Source organism: Pteronotus mesoamericanus, unplaced genomic scaffold, assembly GCF_021234165.1.
Source record: "Pteronotus mesoamericanus isolate MK-2021 breed Mesoamerican mustached bat unplaced genomic scaffold, CSHL_Meso_final scaffold_1186, whole genome shotgun sequence".
Lineage (NCBI taxonomy): Eukaryota > Metazoa > Chordata > Mammalia > Chiroptera > Mormoopidae > Pteronotus > Pteronotus mesoamericanus.
Genome location: NW_026555302.1, coordinates 15,814,107 through 15,833,904, shown reverse-complemented (window position 1 = coordinate 15,833,904; position 19,798 = coordinate 15,814,107). Strand labels below are relative to the sequence as shown.

At 64.4% G+C, this 19,798-nt stretch overlaps 1 protein-coding gene across 1 annotated transcript in view; it reads left to right on the top strand.

The window, feature by feature from the left end:
* DDR2 (discoidin domain receptor tyrosine kinase 2) overlaps positions 1 to 14,928 on the top strand; it is a 28,882-nt gene extending 13,954 nt beyond the window's left edge. Inside the window, exons 6-16 of the mRNA XM_054587580.1 lie at positions 8 to 191; positions 1,068 to 1,311; positions 2,470 to 2,532; positions 3,330 to 3,460; positions 4,814 to 5,027; positions 6,160 to 6,383; positions 7,497 to 7,624; positions 9,493 to 9,684; positions 9,898 to 10,132; positions 10,914 to 11,063; positions 13,673 to 14,928. Of these exons, the coding sequence (XP_054443555.1) occupies positions 8 to 191; positions 1,068 to 1,311; positions 2,470 to 2,532; positions 3,330 to 3,460; positions 4,814 to 5,027; positions 6,160 to 6,383; positions 7,497 to 7,624; positions 9,493 to 9,684; positions 9,898 to 10,132; positions 10,914 to 11,063; positions 13,673 to 13,807 (1,900 nt within the window). The 3' untranslated portion in view covers positions 13,808 to 14,928. The remainder of the gene's footprint in view (positions 1 to 7; positions 192 to 1,067; positions 1,312 to 2,469; positions 2,533 to 3,329; positions 3,461 to 4,813; positions 5,028 to 6,159; positions 6,384 to 7,496; positions 7,625 to 9,492; positions 9,685 to 9,897; positions 10,133 to 10,913; positions 11,064 to 13,672) is intronic.
* Positions 14,929 to 19,798: the final 4,870 nt, after the last annotated feature.

Here is a 19,798-nt window from a genome sequence, read left to right as displayed (position 1 = left end):
CGAGCAGCATGACCGAGGGGCTGGGCCAGCTGACGGACGGGGTGTCTGGCCTGGACGACTTCACGCAGACCCACGAGCACCACGTCTGGCCCGGCTACGACTACGTGGGCTGGAGGAACGAGAGCGCCGCCAGCGGCTACGTGGAGATCGTGTTTGAGTTCGACCGCGTCCGGAACTTCACCACCATGAAGGTCCGCGGGGCCGCGGGGCGGGCGCCCAAGGCCGCCGTCCCTCCTGCTCGGGGCTCCACCTTTTAACAACGCAGCCGTAAAATGTGATTTTAGCAACGCAGTCTAGGGAGGGAGGGGCCCAGAGAGGCACAAGCCCCAGGGCTGTGGAGGCGGTTCCGTGGCCCATTGTCCCCGTGGGGCGGAGCGCTGACTGTCCCCCCCAGGGAGGGGCCCCCCGCAGGCCGACCTCCACGGAGAGCCTGGGGCTTCGCACTTCCACCGCTCCCCACCCACAGCGCTGGGGTCCTGCTAGAAGCTTCCTGCTCCTCTGTCCCTCGGTCCTTCTCTGTGGTCATTTGCGCCGGTGGTTCTCTGGGACCTCAGGCTCCTCCCAGGTGGGGACTGTGCTCCCTGACCCCTGTCCTCGCCTTCATAGCTGAGGACCTCTGTGTCCTTTGGGCACAAGGAGGGGGAGGGCAGGTCGCAGGAACAGGACCCGGGCAAGTAGCATTTTCTTGAAGATTTTATTTATTCATTTTTAGAGAAAGAGGAGGCAGAAAGAGAGGGAGAAAAACATTGACGTGTGTGTGGTGGTCCCTTCCATGCCCCCCGATCTGGGGACGCGGCCCGCCACCCAGGCCGGTGCCCTGACTGGGAAGCGACCCCTCGGTTCACGGGCCGGCGCTCCGCCCGCGGAGCTGCCCCGGCCGGGGCCCCCAGCGGCGCCTGCTTCCCCGTGAACACACGCGTGCAGGAGGAGCTCAGGGGCCCGGCCCAGCCAGGGGAGCCGGTTCCGAAGGGAGGCCTCGCGAGGGAGCGGCCGTGTGCGCCTCTGCGGGGCCGGGACGCCGGCCCCGGGAGCCCCGCGCTCATGGCCCTGGCCCCGCCCCGCCGCAGGTGCACTGCAACAACATGTTCGAGAAAGGCGTGAAGATCTTCAAGGAGGTGCAGTGCTACTTCCGCTCGGAGCCCAGCGAGTGGGAGCCGCACGCCGTCTCCTTCCCGCTGGTGCTGGACGACGTCAACCCCAGCGCCCGCTTCGTCACCGTGCCACTGCAGCACCGCATGGCCAGCGCCCTCAAGTGCCAGTACCACTTCGCCGACACCTGGATGATGTTCAGCGAGATCACCTTCCAGTCCGGTGGGGGCTCGGGCCCCAGGGAGCGGCGGGGGGGCGGGTGGGAGCCCCGGCCGGGCCGGCGGCTCCTCGCTGGGGACACGGGCACCTGCGGGGGACGCGAGGGGGCCGGAGAGGACAGGGTGTTCGCTGGGCTCTCACGGGTTTGTCTAGAGGACCCGGAGCACGAAAGGCTGGAAAGGACAGCAGGACGCGCTAGAGACGCCCGACCCACTGAGCCCCCTGGGGGGCGCCCTCCAGCCCCTGGCACAGTGTTGCAATGAAGATTTCTAAAAATGCGCAAAGTCAGAACAGCGGGCGCCTCCCCCTCAGGTCTCCTCACTGTCACGCCCGCTTGCTCTATTGTCCCTTTTGCTGCCGTATTTTAAGGCAAATCTAAGACATTGCCTGCTTTTCTTCCTAAAGATGTGCGAACACCTCTCAGAAAGTAACGGCGTCTTTGTCCGCACGTAGCGTCTGCCAGCGCTCGCTCATCAGCGCGGCGATGGCCGCCTGTCGCCTCGGGGCCTGTCCACGCCCGTTGCCGGCTGCCCGGCGCTGTCTCCCTGCAGCTGGCTGGACGGCGTAGGGATCCGAATGGGCCCTCTTGGGGGATTTCCTTAATTATAGTCCTAAATGTCTGTTTTAATCAGAACCAGCCCTTTTTGAAAAGCTGCGTCTGGTTTGGCGGACGGCGCAGGCATGCAGACGGGATGCTGTAGCTACGGGCTAGTTTCAGTCTGTTGCTTTTTAAAACTTTTTTTCCGAGGTGAGGGGAGCAGCCGATTGTTTTATGAGGGAAAATTTTGCCCGATTGGCCCGCGGGAGTGTCCAGTGCCCCTGCCCCAGGCCCCGCTGCGTTTGTGTCCGTTTTGCGGACTTTAGATCTTGCGTCTTACACAAGCGTGATGACAACCAAACCTCCCCCTCACCGTTCCTTAAACTTTCTTGTACCGTGGCACCTAGTGCGTAATAATGTAGACAAAAGCGTTACAAAAGGCAAGCTGCCCGCACCGCAGATGAATGGTGATATTTTTATCTAATAAGCTACGTGAGGTCATTTTGAAGAAAGGCAGGCGGCAGCCCACAGAGTGGACTTCTTCCTGCGCTGGGCCGCGGCCTGCCCCCCGTTCCCCGCGGCCCCGCGGCCCTGACCGCCCCCCACCTCCCCGTCTCTAACAGACGCCGCCATGTACAACAGCTCCGGAGCCCCGCCCACCGCGCCCGCGGCGCCCGCCACCTACGGTAGGTGCAGCTGCGCATCCTCCTCGGAGAGGCAGGCGGGAGGGGCTCCTGCAGGGGGTGGGGGCTGGACGGCGCGGGGGGGGGCCGTCCGTGCGGGGGGCCTGGCCCCAGGGGGAGGAGGGGCCCCGGGGACGCAGACGCTCACCCCCAAAGTTCAGGGCGCTCGCACACTCCCTGCGCCGCAGGGTCACTGGCCCTGCAGCCCAGCCCAGGGGAGGCGCTAGTCGCTGCCCTTGCTCCCTGTGAGCTCGGGGACCAAGGGGCAGAGGCAGGGAGGGGACGTCTCCACCTGCGCCCCGTGGTGGGGGCGCCCTGAGTGGGCGGGGCTCCGTGAGGCCCTCCGATGGGAGACAAACATGCAAACGTGTGCCTGTTGCCCCCGGGTGCCCTGGCCCCAGGGGCAGCCGTCTGGGGGCCCCGTGACCCCGCGGCTCCCGAGCGGCCCCGCTGCCACCTTCCCCTGATTCAGAGGTGCCCCCCGCCGCCCCCCGTGCGCCCCGCTGTGATCAGGGCCCGGAGACCGGCCGTGGTGATCAAGAAACAGAGTTTTGTGAAGCATAAGAAACCTGCCCGTTAGCGAGTCTTACGCCCAGGGAGGAGGCGCAGGAGGTGGCTGCTGTCCCCGGGGGCGGGGGACGGCCTGTGGGGCCCGGGACCCAGCGGCTGAGAATCAGTGACCGGGATGAAGCGGAGGAGCCAGGGTGGCAGCTGGAGGGGTCGTCCTGCAGGGCCCGGCTCGGCTGCCCGTCCCGGTCCCAGCCGAGGGCCGCGGCCCCGTCTCTGTCTCCCCGGTCCAGACCCGATGCTGAAGGCGGACGACAGCAGCACCCGCATCCTCATCGGCTGCCTGGTCGCCATCATCTTCATCCTGCTGGCCATCATCGTCATCATCCTCTGGAGGCAGTTCTGGCAGAAGATGCTGGAGAAGGTGGGGCGGGGCCGGGGAGCGCGGGGGGCGCGGGGCCGGGGAGGCAGGGCCGTGTCCATGGCCTCGTTTCAGGAGGAGCCTCCCCAGGGAGCCCCTCCCGCGTGTTAGGTCTCAGCCTGGGCGCTGCCTTCTGAGGATCTGGTTCCCGGGGCAGGGGTGCGGGCGGGGGAGGCGTGTGCATTCTTTGTCCTCCCCCGAGGACAGTGCTGAGTTTGGGGGGGGCAGGGGAGGGAGAGACGCGATGTGAGAGAGAAACATCATCGGTTGCCTCCCATACGCACTCAGACCAGGGAATCGAACCCACAGCCTTTTGGTGGGCGAGACCATGCTCCAGCCGAGTCCCCGGGCCAGAGCCAGCGCGTGCATTTTAAATAAAATATTAACAAGTGATTCTGTGGACAACCGATACCAGAAATCGCTGACGATACTGTTCTTTCTCTTCTTTGCTGTTGGCTTGTTTGGTGTTTTGAGGGGTGTGTACGTGTGTGTGGGGGGTTAGAAAACATCCAGCCTCCCCAACGTCCCCGCCAAGCCCCTCCCAATTCTGCTCCTACTTCTCTGCGTGCAGAAGGCGAGGGTCGCCTGTCCCTCCGAGTCCCTCCTGGGAGGCCTTCTGTCTGCGGCCACTCCCGGGGGCGGCGGCTCCGAGCGTGTCCTTCGAGGGGCTCGGCCCCAGGCGTTGAGCCGGCGGCGTGCGGGGCGCCCGCTGAGTGCTGGGTTTCTTCTGCACGTGGGGGGCCTTCCAGGCCGAGGGGGCGCGGCGGGCGTCTGAATTTCTTGGTGACCCCCACTGTGCGCGGGGACGAGCAGAGCCGCGTGCGTTCGGGTTCTGGCCCGCTTTGGGAGCAGCGGGCCGGCCGCCTCGGACAGGGTGACGGCTGGGTGCTCCGTTCCTGTGTCGGGTGTAACTCGCCTCGGGGCCCCTTGGCCGTCCTGCAGCCGTTTTATTTTTTGGTTCGTAAATTTGCGGGGCCCCAGTGACCACGGGAGCCAGCGACCCGCCGTGCGACGGCGCGTCCGGTGTGTGAACGGGCATTGCGTTTACACCGGATCGGCGCCGTGCAGGGCGGCCGTCGGGTCCCTCTCTGCGGGCCTGTCCACAAGCCTAGGGTTGGGGTCCCCGTCGAGCCCGATAGGCTCCTACAGCGTCAGGCCCGCGAAGCCGACGGGGCCTCAGGGGCGCAGGCAGCACGGAGTCGGGTCCCCTTTGCCGCGAAGGAGCGCGGGGCCGTCCTGTGTCACACGGCTTCCCCTCCGTGCTGCGTGCGGTGCCGCGGCGTCCGGCGTTGGAGAGCCGGGCCGAGAGGAGGCCCCGGGCCTCTGTGCAGCGAGCCCCTCCCTTCCCCCCCGCAGGCTTCCCGGCGGATGCTGGACGACGAGATGACCGTCAGCTTGTCCCTGCCCAGCGAGTCCAGCATGTTCAACAACAACCGCTCCTCCTCGCCCAGCGAGGAGCCGGAGTCCAACTCCACCTACGACCGCATCTTCCCCCTGCGCCCCGACTACCAGGAACCTTCCCGGCTCATCCGCAAGCTCCCGGAGTTCTCGCCAGGGGAGGAGGAGCCAGGTGGGGCCGGCACGGGGACGTGGGAGGGGCCTGGGTCAGAGGGAGCCGTCCTAGGGTCTGTGGGGACAAGTCCCCCCTCCCTCCCTGGGAGTCTCCCCTCATCTGGGCGCCTGTCCTGTGGTCCTGCACCGAGGACCTGTGTCAGGAGGGGGGGCCGGGGAACCAGCACGCAGGCCGGGGGAAGAGACACAGCCCCCCCGGGCGACTGCCTCAGTTACAGCGGAGGACGTGCAATGGGGTCGCCCAGACCACGCCTCGCCAGGGGGCCTGGCGGCCTAGTCTCCCCGGAGGAAAAAGCCGGCAGCGCCACCCGCGCCCTTGAGTCCCCGTCTGTCCTCCCCCCGGATCCCTGCTACCTCCTCGGAGCTGACTTCTCCCACGAGACTTTATTAGGACAATGACCCTTTCCCAGCGTCGTTTGGTCAAACTGGGCTGGTTGACTCACACCCCAGCGTTTCTTGAGAAACTCGTGTGGGTCTGTGGGCGGCATCGGGGGGCGCTAGGGGTGCGGCTGAGGCCCGGCTGCCCGTGAGGTCGGCTGTGAAGCGCGCCCCACGGGGACAGTCCCGGGGAGACAGACCAGCTGCGGGAGCGGCAGCTCGCGGGGGCCGCCGCTCTGAGGGGAGAGGGAACTCGCGCGCGGCTGCGCCCGGGGGATGCGGGCGCCGAAGAGGCCGCCGGACTCGGGGCCGCGCAGGCGGCAGGCGCAGGGTGTCAACAGGCTTTTCTAGGCTGGAGGACGCGGCCCGTTTTCTGAAGTCTGAAACACCCCCCTCATATTTTAATGTTTTTCTTTTAAAGTTAGGAAGCGTCTTACACTGGGTCATATAAATGCAATCAGAAAGCTTTTAAATACCTGAGCTAGGTTATTAAATCCGCGACAGTGTCTCGCGATGAGAGAAACAGGCTGTTAGATGGTCAGCCTTTAACACTCCTGCCTGACGGGGCGCGAGCCTCCCTGCGCAGCTTCCCCGCAAGGCCACGCAGGGGCCGAGCTCCCGTGGCCTGAGGGGGGCGAGAGCCAGACCCGGGGCCCCGGGAGGGGGGGCCCTGCGGACACATGCCTGTGCCCCGCCCCGCCCCTCAGGGCTCCCTCCCCGCAGAGCCGCTGACCGACCTGCCCTGCCTCCAGGCTGCAGCGGCCTCGTGAAGCCGGCCCCGCCCAGCGGGCCCGACGGGGTGCCCCACTACGCAGAGGCCGACATCGTGAACCTCCAGGGCGTGACCGGGGGCAACACCTACTCCGTGCCGGCGCTCACCATGGACCTGCTGTCCGGGAAGGACGTGGCGGTGGAGGAGTTCCCCCGGAAGCTGCTGACCTTCAAGGAGAAGCTGGGGGAAGGCCAGTTTGGGGAGGTGAGTCGGATCCCTGCGGGGCGTCCAGGCCTCCCTCGCTCTAGGCCGGGGCGAACCCAAGTGTCCGGAGAAAGAGCCGGGCGCCCCTTCCGGCGTGGACTTGCCCTCGGAGTCTCCTCCATGTGCCCCCCCGCCCCCCCCATGTTCCCCGCGGGCACGCCAGTGCCGGGCCCCCATCCTGGCCGCGTTCCGGCCGTTTCCCTGCGCCCCCAGCGGCCGCGCGGGCGGCGTCACAGCGGGTGGCCGCTGGCCTTTCCGGGTCTCCCGAGAAGCATTCAATCCGTTGGAATGTTTCCCGGTGGCTCTCAGAGGGCGGGGCCGCGTACAGCGTGATCGTCCCGCATGAGCCGCCCACGGACACCCTGCTGCTTGGTGGCCACTTTGTGTGTTTCCACTTTAATGGGAGTTTTGTGTGTAAAACAGTCAAAAACAACCTCGCCGGGCGTTCGGTCCCGGAAGTGGCCCCTCGGGGCTGAATCTCTGTCTGAGATAAGACGGAGCAGCAGGCAGTCCGCTCTGCGGCCTCAGAGGCAGGGCCGCGGTGTCCGCCCTCCCCTGGTCCCCGGTCCCCCAGCCCCTGAGTGGTCACCGCGGGGACTGAAGTTGCGCTGGGAGCTCGGCGCCGTCCTCTGCTCTCCGGCGGTGACGCTTGGTCAAGGGGAATGGGTTGCCGACGGACAGGGGCCTGCTCCCCCCTCCCTGCGCCGGTTCGGGGTGGCAGGAGGTGCGGCGTGTCCCCGTCTGTCCCTGGGCTGAAGAGGCCGCTCGGGCTGCCGATCCCATGAGCTTCGAGAGGGAGTCGCGGGGCCCAGAAAACCTCAGGCGTCTCTGCCGAGTCCCACTGCATCCACGCATGTCGCTGTGCCGCAGAGCCCCCTGTCCACGCATGTCGCTGTGCCGCAATCCACGCGCACTCCCTTTGTAACGCGGCCCCGTGCCGCACTGCTTCTACCAGTGATTCGAATTGCAGCCTCGTCACGCATGCCCTCGATGGGCCGCCGGCGGCTTGGCTGCGTAGTCCGCGCGGGCGCGTCCCCCGGGGGGCGCCCGCGGAGCGCCCAGACGCCTCTGGAGCCGCAGTGGTGAGGGTGCTGAGTCCCGCCTCTTGCCCAGGTGCACCTCTGCGAAGTGGAGGCGATGGAGAGGCTCGGAGACGGAGGCTTCGCCCCCGACGCCAGCACCGGGCCCCCCGTGCTGGTGGCCGTGAAGATGCTCCGGGCCGACGCCAACAAGAACGCCAGGTCTGTGCTCGGCCTGCGGAGCGTCCTTTGCGCGTTTCCCCCTCGGATCGGGGGCCCCCCCGAACACGCCTGAGCAGCGCCCCCTGTGGCGAGGGGAAGGCCTGGGAGCCGCCTCCGTTTCCGCGGTTACACGCTCCCTCCAGCCAGGCCAGCACCCGCGCCTTGGTCCTCTGTGGTCGCCAAGCACAAACGCACAGTCCCCTCCCCCCACGGCCGGACTCGCGCCCGTCCGCCCCCGACCATCCGCACGGCCCGAGCGCCGACGCTGGGCCGCCGGCGTGGGGCCGCCACAGCCCCGCCCACGGATGCGCCCCGCGCGTCCTCGCCTTCCGGTCCCCCACGCGCTCCTGCTCCGCCTCCTGTGCTCTCCTGTCCCCTCTCGCTCTACGTGCTCATCCTTTTTTCTCTTTCATGCTCCTTCTCGTCTCTGTCCAGCAGCCCCCACAATGAGAAGCCACCCCCACTTGGAGCAGTGCCCGTGGACCGCAAAGCACGGGACCCGTAGTCCTGTAGCCGTGTCCCAAACGGGGCCCCCTCCGTAGGTCGCAGCCCCGCCGCGCCTCGGCCCGACAGCCTCTCCGCGTCCCGTCCGCGACGGTGAGCTTCCTCACCCAGGGGCGCGGCCGAGAGCTGCGGGACGGCCCGGGCGAGGCCGTCTGGGGGCGCGCGCTGCCCCGCCTGCGCTGGCCGCGTGGTCTCGCGAGGCTCAGAGTGAGAGTTTCTCACCCTCCTCTCCCGGTCACCGGAAACGCCCCACACGGGGACGGGCACCGTGAAAACTCTCGCGAATGGCAGGACGTGGGGCGAAGGGGAGAGGCCAGGGACTCGCACGGGGAGGGGCTGGAGCTTCAGCTGAGCGCGCCAGCCTCACAGGTGTTGGCGCCAGCGGCCGGCAGGGCCCCCAGGTCCCATAGAGAGACACGGCGGATCGACTCCTGACGTTACTCGCAGGCCTTGGCCGGAGACGCAACGCCACCCAGCAGGACGCGCTTCTGCCTGTTGTTTGCTGTGGTGGGGGTGGTGTCCACGGTCCCGCATCCACGCCTGCCGGGCCGTGGGGGGCGGCCGGGGCTCTGGCCCCTCTCCCGCCGTGGAGACCCCTGCTTGGGGTTGACGTGGTTTAGGGGTTCCATAGGCAGAGCCAGACCCCCAGCCCAGGGTCTTAGGAAACCCCTGGGACACGTCGCTGACCTGCCCCGTCAGTTGGGGGATGGGGGCTCACGGTCTCACGGGCCCGATGTGGCTACGGGGAAGCCTAGAGCCCAAGAGCCCCTCTAGCTGTCTCCAGACGCTCACACAGAGGTTCGCCTTGGCCACGGGGTGCTCTTTCTGAACGACCCAGGGTGCCAACGTGAACTTGAAGCTGCCCTCGGCGCGCGTTGGCAGCTGGCGCTTCCTGTGCGAAGGGAAGCCAGCGTGAGGAAGTGCCGAGTTAACAGATCAGCCGAGGGCGACTATTCGCTTTATGGAAAGTTTCCTTGCTTCGCCAGCGGAGTGGCGGGGGCTTTTTACGGGGTGGACGCCCCAGGGCGCTTGAGGCTGCTTTGCCGTGAGGAGTGTCCCTTCAGAGAGTCGTGCAGGGCACCTCGTCCAGCCAGCGCGGACCCCCTTCTGTGCGGCGGGCGCGTCGCCGGGTGCTGGGGAGCAAGCGTGCCCAGGTCACGGGCCTTGTTCTCGGGGGGCGCAGGGTGCGAGCGTGAGACAGCCGGGGGCTGCTGCTCCGGCCGCTCGAAGGCGTCCGTCCGTCCGTCCGTCCGTCCGAGGGAGCCAGGCTGGGTGTGAGGCCGGGCGCAGGCGGCCGTGCCCGCTCGCCCCTCTCGGCCGTGACTCTGGCCGCTCTGAGCTTGCTCATGTTGTGTCCTCCGAAGGAATGACTTTCTCAAGGAGATCAAGATCATGTCCCGGCTGAAGGACGCCAACATCATCCGCCTCCTCGCCGTGTGCATCGCCGACGACCCGCTGTGCATGATCACTGAGTACATGGAGAACGGGGACCTCAACCAGTTCCTCTCCCGCCACGAGCCCCCCGGTTCCGCCCCCAGCGAGGCTCCCACGGTCAGGTGTGTAGTGCAGACGGGAGCAGGGAACCCCCAGGCTCGCTCGGCCGCACTCTACGTGGCCGGCTGGCCCGCAGCGCACGGCTGCCCGGGGGAGGCAGAGATCCCTGGAGAGCGGGGAGGCTGGGACCCGCCGCGGGGCGGGCCCTCGTCACGGGCCCCCGTCACGGGCCCCCTCCGCCCACCGGCAGCTCGCTCTCCTCTGTGTTGCCTCAGTTACGCCAACCTGAAGTTCATGGCGACTCAGATCGCATCTGGCATGAAGTACCTTTCTTCCCTCAACTTTGTCCACCGGGACCTGGCCACGCGGAACTGCCTCGTGGGCAAGAACTACACCATCAAGATCGCCGACTTCGGGATGAGCCGGAACCTGTACAGCGGGGACTACTACCGCATCCAGGGCCGCGCGGTGCTGCCCATCCGCTGGATGTCCTGGGAGAGCATCCTGCTGGTGGGCGCGCGGGCGGGGCGGGGCGGGCCAGGCCGCGGGCGCGGCAGGAGGGGCGGGCGCGGCAGGAGGGGCGGCCAGGCGGCGCGCACTGCCGGCTGCACGGCGGCTTCGACTTGGGGCGATGGCCTCCGAGCGCTGACGGTCATTTTTAACGCTCACCCACCTCTGCCAGGACATGTGACATCGTCACTACAGAAAATGTGCGGAAGTGGGTTAAAAATACACCCATCGTGATAAGAGATTTAATGTTTTTTTTTCACTCTCTCCCTTTTCTACCTACAGAGGGGTCTTCATTAGTTTAAGATATTAAAAAAATCACTTAAAAGAAATGTTATTCACACAGAATCCTGTATCAATTTCATAGCCGTGTTTGTAATTATTTGCCCTGATCTCTATATTTTTATTTTAGGGATTATTACCCTTTACTTTTTACTTTAAGTTCATCATTCTTTGCTTTATGATTTTTATTCAACACTTGGTCTTCTGGACCACGAGTGGGGAAGAGAGACTTCTTTTTCCAAGCGTCTGTGTCAGAGCCATTCCTTCTGACCCAGCGGCGCTCAGCAGGGGCCCGGCAGCCGGTGGCTCGGCCCCCGGCGCGGGCTCGCGCGTGTCCGCGGGAGGCGGCCCTGTGCTGAGAGGGGAGGGTGGGGCCAGCGCACCTTCACGGTGGCCTCTTGGCTCCCGTGCCCGCGTGCCTGGCCCTCGGCGGGGGCGGGGATGACACCCACGGAGGCAGACCTAACCTGTCCCGTTCTCTCTCCTGTCCCTGCGGACGCAGGGCAAGTTCACCACGGCGAGCGACGTGTGGGCCTTCGGGGTGACGCTGTGGGAGACCTTCACCTTCTGCCAGGAGCAGCCCTACTCTCAGCTGTCCGACGAGCAGGTCATCGAGAACACGGGGGAGTTCTTCCGAGACCAGGGCCGGCAGGTGAGCGCTGCTGGGGCCGCGCGGCCCAGGACGCGGTGCTTGCGCGGGAGGCCGAGGGCGGTCCCGGCGCGGCAGGAGTGGCCGGGCTGGAAGGCGGGCTGCCTGCCCGGTGTTCTCCGGCACGCCTTGCCCAGGCTGCCCGCCGGGCGCCCCACGCACCCCGTGCCTCTGGGGCCGCCGGGCTCAGGGGAGGGCGCCCCCTGACTCAGATGGCCTGGGAATGAAAACCCTGTCTCTACTTCTCTTTTTTTCAATCCTCACCTGAGGACACGTTTATTGATATTTAGGGAGAGAGGGAGGGAGACAGAAACATCAGTTGCCTCGACTCGCGCCCTGACGGGCCGTAGAGAACGCAGCCTTTGGTGTGGGGGGCGGCGCGCCGCCCGGCCCAGCCGCCGGCCCAGTGGGTCTCTCCCGGATCCGCAGCCCAGGGAGCCCCGCCGCGGCCGCGGGCTGCCCCCGGCCCCGGGGGCTATGAACGTGGCCCGACAGAAAATCGTAAATTTACTTAAAATCGTTTTTTGTGCATCAGTTTTCGTGAGTGTTTGTGTATTTAACGTGTGGCCCAGGACGACTCTTCTTCCAGCGCGGCCCAGAGACGCCAAAAGGCTGGACACCCCGGATTCTGAACCACGAGGTGTGTCCTCCTGGTTGAAAACTGCAGGCTTGAAAGGGAGCGAGCAACTTTATTGACATTCCTTAGAAATCGGGCCGGGCCTGTCCAGCGCTGTTTCTAGATGCACCTGCCCAGGGACAGGCAGGTGTGCCCTGGGCTTCCGGCTCCCGGGGGCGCCGCGGGGCCGGCTGCTGTGGCCCAGCAGGACCGGGGACAAGCCAGGTGGCTGGGCTCACAGACCCCACTCTCTGGCCCCGGGGCATGCGTGGCCGACTCGGGTGGGCTTCCTGTGTGCTGTGGGAGCGAGAGCTTGCCGATGGCACCTCACGCCGGAGAATGACAACAAATCCCGAGTGGCTTAGATGGCGCCAAGCCAGCGACAGACGAGGGGACGAGGGCGTGCAGGCTGCGTGAGGGCAGGCCCAGGGCGTCACGCCCTCCCAATGCCCTGGGGGCTAGTGGCAGTGGGGCCTGAACTCTCCTCCTTGGTTAGGGGGTCATAGCTTTCTTGCCACAGCAAAGGCCCACCTACCCCGTGGGCAGGGGGTAAGTGAGGGACCCAGAACAGCGTTGTCGCCCGGCCTAACGTGTCCTGGCCGCCGAGTTCACTCCTTGGAAGTCCCGGGGCCAACTCGAAGCGCTGTGTTCCGCCGGAAGATGCCATCTTGTTTATCGCAGCAGCAGTTCTCCCTTGAGTCCGTCCTGGAGTTACAGGCAAAGGGACGGGCATGGGAAGCCGTTTGGGCTCCATCTGCTGATGGTTCGGGACTAAAATCCCACCGAGGAAAGACATGTGCCCGAGGCGGCGTCAGACCGTCAAACATGCAGCGACAGCAAACCTGTCCCCGTAGGTCCACCTCAGTCTGCGTGTCAGATGCTCTTGGTGCGACGTAGGCCTGACTCAGCACTAAAAGGTTACACGTTAATTATCAACGGTGAGGCTGTTCAGTCTCACAATAAACCAGTTTTGTCACTTAACGGAGTTTCCATTTCTAATCTCTGGGATTTAAATCTCCTCACTCATTTAAAAATACACACTCTCAGGGAGCCCCCGTCTCAGCGCGGTTAAATGCTGGTAGGGAACCAAGTACACTCTGACTGGCCATCAAATGGCTGAGCAGTGAGGTCAAATATTTGACTAACGCCGGTGCCAAAGCCATGTGTCACCACTGCTTGCTGAGGAAGCGCCTTGCTAAGCGAAAGCTTACATTTTCCATAAAAGTTTATTAAATGTAACCCACGGACATACTAAACGTAATGTACTAGAGTTATGTTTTATTACACGATATTATATTTTATTAGATATTACTATAGAAACATTTTATGCACATTGATACGTTACATTGGGTTGCTTTAAATTTTATTGTTAGAACCTCGGGATTGGGGCTGTAAAAGGCTGGCCGCAGGGCAGGGGCCAGCGACCTCTCCCCACGGCTGCGGTCGCGGGCCGCTCAGGGGGCACCGGGCTCTCCTCCGAGTGGCCCCGCGGCCGTGAGCCGAGCAGGTATGATGCGGAAGACGCCGCCTGGGGCCTGAATTCTGCCAGGAACCTCCTGCTCGGCCTTGCGGCTGAGGCAAAGCCTAAGGCGTCTGAATTCCACTGGAAGCCCCCGGAGTCTAGAGCGATCATTTCCCCCATGAAAAAACGTGCTCAACATTTCTGTTTCCAGTTTCTCTTGACAAACTGTGAAGCGTTTCCAGGTGACCCCTTTCTGGGATGCTCATGGCCTCCAGGGAAGGGGCGCCAGCCTCCTGGTTTGCAGGCCGGGGCGTCTTCCCGCTGGGTGGCGGGGCCCGCAGCCCAGCCCTCAGGGGACCCCTGGGCAGAGCAGCGGAGGCAACAAGGGTGGGGATGGGCTGGCGGAGAAAGCACGCCACACTGACCTAGGCACCCGTTCAAGACAGCGGGGCGTGGGCCAATCACACAGCGGGGCCGTGCTCGCCCTGCCCCCTCCCTAATGTTCTCCCTTCTTGTTTACTTTTGTTTCCAAAGACATACCTGCCCCAACCTGCCATCTGCCCGGACTCCGTGTACAAGCTGATGCTGAGCTGCTGGAGGAGGGACACCCGGCGCCGGCCCTCATTCCAGGAAATCCACCTGCTGCTCCTCCAGCAGGCGGACGAGTGAGGCCCGCCGCCCCGCGCCCAGGCCTCCTCGCGAGCGCCAGCACCAGCACCCGGCCCGCAGCCGCGCCGCCCGGCCCGAGGGCGGGGGCTCCTCCGGCGCCTCCCTCTGCCCCTCGGCTCCCACCACTGCACCCCCACGCTCCACCCCTGGCCCATATATACTTTTTTTTACATTAAAGAACTAAAAAAGGAAAAAAAAAAAAACCTAGGGCAGATACGATGCAGTAAAGAAACCTCCATTGATATACCACAGAGCTGGAGACAAAGGCTAGGTAATTTAGATAATTTATAAAGGTTAAATATGCTTGTGTTTATAGATGTGCAGATGCTACCATATTTTTTCCATGTTGCCTTTAAAGAAATAGTTTCAGCAAGAAAAACTTGAAGAATACGAAGATCTCCGGGAACCTGAGGTTAGGTCACAGGGAGACGCCGGGCGGGTGTGGAGGCGCGGGCGACGTGGCGTCCGTGGCGAGCGGCGAGTGGCTCCGTTTCGTCGTCCTTCCGCCTCTGGGTTGTCCCGCACTCTGCGCCTCTCTCCCCGTCCACATGGCTGACCCCTGGTCGAGGCCCCCGCGCCCCCAGCCTCCTGGGAGGCACTTGGTCCCCTCGCGGGTGGGTCAGGGGGAGGTGCGCATGCAGGAATCGCAGAGGAAGGCGCAGGAAAGGATGTTTGCTGGTGGTTGGAAGCGGATCGTCTTTTGCAAAGCGAGAAACGGACCTCGTGTGCGGAAGGGTTCTCCAGGAGAGGAGGCCCGCGGAGGCCGGGGAGCAGGGGAGGGTCCTCCCTCCTCTTCCTCCTGCTCAGTTCCTTGCAGGCGTGTGTCAGAGGGAAGCCTGCTTTGGGGTCCGTGAACACGGGCGTCTCGGTAGCTTCCTTCCAGGGCCTGTGGCCCAGCTTCTGGCGGCCCGCGTTTCAAGGGCGGAGTGCCCCGGCCCCTGCGGGCTGGGGTCCAGGTCCCCAGGCCTGTCCAACAGGGAGCAGACCTGCTGGGAGCGTTCTGGAGGGTTGGCCTCGGACCAGGAGGGGCAGCTATGGGGACACTGACGGCCCCTCTTCACAGGGAGCTTCCAGGATGGCGGGCTGCCTGCCGAGGTGGGGCCCTGGGCCCTGCAGGCGTTCGGACCAGGCTGAGGAGCGAGGGAGGGCAGGAGGCGGGCAGGCGCAGACTTCGGTGCGCAGACGCGCGGCGTGGCCTTCTGCGCAGGTCAGGCGTGACGGAGGCGCCTCCCACTGCGATGGCCTGGTGGGCGCATGCCGTGGCGGTGCCGTAACCAGCACAGAAGCCGGGGGCGGGGGGGGGCTCTGTCTCCGGAACTCACGGGAGCCGATGCGTGGCCCCATCGGAGCCCTGTCAGAACAGGTTCTATGGGACGCAGGGGAGGGGCCCCCCAGCACCTGCCACGAAGACGCAGAAAAGGTGGCAGAGGCCACGCCCTAGGCTCAGAGGAGCATTTGGCCCGCGGGGAGCTTCTGCCGCCCTCACCTCACCCCCGGCCTCCACGGAAGCGGGAGTCCCCCACCCTGGGCGCTCTCGGCAGGTCCCCTGCTGCCCCCGGCACACACCGTCCATCCCGTGACTGGGACTTGGCCCCTGGCGCGGCCGCGGGGGGAGGCGGGGCTGTCAGCCCGTGTCAGGCCAGGACGTGCTCCCGTCCCCTTTCCTCCGGGGCAGCGAGGCCCGCCCCCCGGGAGGGCCTCGGCCTTGCTGGGCCCGACAGTTTGAGTGCCGATCCCCTGGCGCCAGCTCACAGACCCGCCCAGCACCACGTGGAATTCCACGTGTGGCGGAGTGAACACGCCCAGCTCGGTGCGCCCGTTTCCCTGGAATTCACGGGCCCTGAGCGCACACCCCCGGGGGATGCGGCTGGACACCCCGGGGGCCGGGGAGGCCGCGCCAAAACGGCCCTCCGCCCCTGCCTTCCATGACCCCACGGAACAGTCAGCCCTGAAGGGAGCGGAGTGTGTCTGGGTTTCCTGGGGTGCGTCAGACGGGTGGCCGGTTTCGGGCGGCTGTCCGGACCATGTAGTCACGCACCGTGACCCTGTCTGGGCGAAGGGAGGCCCCCTGTGTGTGACCCACACGGGGCTCGCTGGAGCCTGGCCGTGGCCCTGGCGTTCACAGCACAGAGCTGGGAGGTCCCACGGGCGCGTGTGGGGCGGAGGCCGAGCGTGACGAATTAAAAGTCACTCGGATCTGAGTTAGAAGAATGGAGCTAGAAATGACTTAGGAAAGGAGGTCAGGGAACGTGGAACGTTGAAGTCCAGATTGTGGTTCTGGAGTCAGGCCAGCGTGTGTACAGCGGTCGATGGGCGGAGGGCTCAGCGCGGCCTGGACGCCGCCCGGGCTCACGTGCTCTGAAGCGGCCGGGACTGGGGAGGCCCCGAGGGGGACGCGGCTTTGGCGCGGGGACAGGAACACCGGCAGGTCACAGCATGTGTGGAGGGGGTGGCAGAGGAGTGAACGAACGTGCAGGTGGCTGGACGGGGGCAGGTGGGCAGAACGCCGAAGGGACCGAGCAGGCGGCCGGGCTCCCTGCCGGCGCAGGGGGCGGGGCGGGGCGGGGCGGGAGACGCGCGCACTGAGGACCGGGCCGGGGATGGAGGTCGTGCTGGTGACAAGAGGAGACACGGGGGGCAGCGCAGGACCCTGGAGGGGGCTTCGCAGTTTTCGGAGAGAGAAGGTTCCGCGTGGGTGCGCCTGGCAGGGAGCCTCCCGTGTCGGAGGCAGCGGGCAAGGCGGGGCCTGAGTGCCCACGCGCTGGAGCTGAGGAGCGACGGCGCCGCCCCCCGCCTGGTTTCCGGAGCTGCCCTGGACGCAGAGCTGGACGCGGGGAGATTTCGGGGTTCGCCAGGCTCGGTGCTCCCGGCCCTTGCTTCTGGTCTCAACCCCGGGGGGGCACGGGGACAGAGAGGCAGTGGGCTCACGCGAGCGGCGCGCGCAGAGGGGGGTGCCGGGGGCTGTGGGAGCCCAGAGCGGTGCTCGCCGCCCCCCCCCAGCCGCCCCCCCCAGCCGCCCCGTGGGGAAGGGGCTCCGCCTAGCGTGTTGAGGGAAAGGAGAACAGGGAAAGGGAGTGTCTGGAAGAGGAAAACAGGGGCAGAAGCTCCAAGGAAATATTCTAAAGTAGAATAGCATCTGTTTTGCCCAAAACTACAAAAAAAATGAAGACAATTACAGTTAGGCCTAGGTCACTCCCCAAACAGGGCTATTACGTCTTTGGTCCTAAGTTCAACTTAATGCCTTGGCACCTTAGTCTTTCACTAAGATCTCTGACCTCTGGCCTCTGACCTCTGGCCGTGCCCACAGCAGGGCCCTGAATGTTTCTGGAAGTTTCAGACCCTGGTGTATGCTGGGAAATCCTTCTGAGCTGATTGAACATTTTTACAGAAATGGACAAGCGTCCCTCCCGCGCGGCGAGTGCCTTGGAACGCCCTCCTGACAAGGAAAGAGGCCGGTCGCGATCGGGCCGCGGGCATCCCGAGGTTCCTGCGGCAGGACCTGGCTGTCAGGTGGGCAGTGGCGGGCGCGTGTCCCTTCCTAAGGCTTGTTGTTTGGAAACACTTCAGGACTCACATGGAGTTACAAAAGCAGCACTGAGGGGCCCACCCTGACCCCACTGGTAACGTCTTCCGTAACCAGCCGGCACTTCCAGAGCCAGAAAACGGACATTGTCCTCACAGTAGTAACTACACCACAGACCGCGTTCTGGTTTCAACAGTGGTCTGATTTCAACAGTGTTCTACGTGTACTCATTTAGCTTCTGGGTAGGTTTAACCCTGCTGCCTCATAACCTGGCCTTGCTTGGAGGCAGCTGAGAAAGATGCCATCTGGATACAATTGTATGAGATCCTAAAGAGAATGTAACAAATTAACCTGTTTCTTTATCAGTGAGACGTACCCTGCCTAGGCTGTGTGTCTACCTTTGCTGACTTAGTGTGGCTGTCTAGCATCTGGAACAATCCAGAACCACTTGAAAGGGTTCAGGGCAGTGAGACTTGCCAGTGGCTTGCTGGCTAGAGCCGGGCGTGGCGGGGAACCTGGGTGGCTCTTGCCACCCCCACAGTGACAAGGGCTTGGAGGTGCAGCAGGGAGAGCTTGAGAGCGGCCCAGTGTTTGGGCAAGAAGCAGGTGGCACCGAGTTATGGCCCCAGGGCAGCTTGTGGAAGGGCCAGAGTGCTGTGCCATAAGCTATTTTCAGAACAGTAGAGCGGTTTCACTTGTATAAATATCTCTTCTGAAAGGGGGCGCCAACCACACTGGACCAAATCAATTGCAAACCCACCGTAGCCTGGGGCGGGCGGGCGGGGGAGGGGGTGGCGCGGTGAGGAGGTCTCAGTTTCCGTTGCCCGCGCAGCTGGGAGTGGTCTGACGGCTCCAAGTGGGGGCCCCGAGACTGCACCTTGCTCGCCTGCGCACACCTGCGTCCCGCGGAGTTCCTAGCACGTAGCGGTCATTCCACACGTGTTTGCTGAGTGTTATTTCTGCATGAAAATGGAGCAGCAGAAACTTGTCACGCCGCGTGCCTGCGGCAATGGCGGGCAGTCGCTCCGCTGGGTTCGAACGAGGAGGGAGAGGGAGGGCCCACATCTTACCAGCTGCCTGTTTGCTGGTGGGGAAGTCGGCGTCTGAGGCCTTTAGACACCACTTCCAGGTCGTTCTGTACAAGGCGCCCCGTCCAGAGCAGGCACTGCGGCCTGGCCCCTGGTTCAGCCCATTGGAAAAAAACCTTGTAGTTTCTCCCACAGACGCCTTGTCTGCGACTGCCTGAGCCTGCAAAGGGGCAGGGGTCACCGAGAGCTGGCCCACGCTTTCCCGCCCGCACAGCCACCGGCAGAGAGGGAGGGTCAGCAGAGACGTGCAGGGGAGCCCAGTGGGGTAAGGTAGTGCCTTCGCATGGAAACTTGTTTTCTCGGAGAAGCTTGGAACTAACTGAAGAGGGGACCATCCCTGCCACGCGCCGAGTCTGCAGTCCAGCTGCTCACTTTGTGCCCTTCGCCTCCGGGACACCTGGCACTCTCCCCTGCCGTCTGGTGACTGCGCAGAAGCCACACGGAGCAGGCGTCACGAGGGGGGAGGGCCCAGGCCGACTCCACAGGCTTGTGGAGGGCGAGGTGTCGGGTCGAGGGCGAGAGAGCAAACTGACTCGATTTCTGCTTAACACTATCCTAGTCATTCCAAAATAGAATACATAAGAATTCTCTGTATTAGAAAAAAAAGAAACCCACGAGATACCAATTGTATATTTTCTTTTCTTTATTTATTCTCTGTAAGTCTGTCAGATGATACATTGTAAATAACAACGATTAAAGAAATATGCTACTAATGAATGAATGGTCCTTTCTGTGCAAATGACGCCTGTTCTGGGCTTTGTCACCCTCCCCCGTGGGCCTCGCGTCCTCTCTGGGGATGCGATGGGGCGCGGGGTGAGCCCTGCATGCGCCCCGGGCGGGCGCAGAGAGCCTGCCTGTTCGTCGGGGACGGGGTGCTCAGCAGGGGGTTTTGATCCAGGCCTCGCACTGTCATCCGACTTCATTGGGAGAAACACGTCCTGGGCTCTGGGAATCCAACCCCACTAGGGACTGGGATTTTTCCTGCCACATTCGTCCAGTTCCGGGGAATCTGTTCCAGAAGTAGCTGGGGGAACATTTCCTGTTGCGGCAGAGTAGCCTGATAACACAGAAACCCCTCCTGAGTTCACACAGGCTCTGGCTCGACCTCTCGCCAGCCCAGGATCACAGAGCGACACAAGCTGCGACAACCGGAATCAGGCCGCTCCGTAACAGCGACTAGGAGGCAGCACCCGCAGCCACGGGCTTCTCGCCGGAGCCTGGACTCTGCGCAATACTTGCGCTTTCCCGAAGGCTGTGAGCCCCGCCCCCGCCCCCGCCCCCACTGGTGATAGAGAAGGGAATCCGTGCAGTTCTCCGAGCGCAGCCAGAGGCGGCTGCCACAGTCCTGGCGCGGGTCGCCCTGTGAAGCCCTGGGACCCT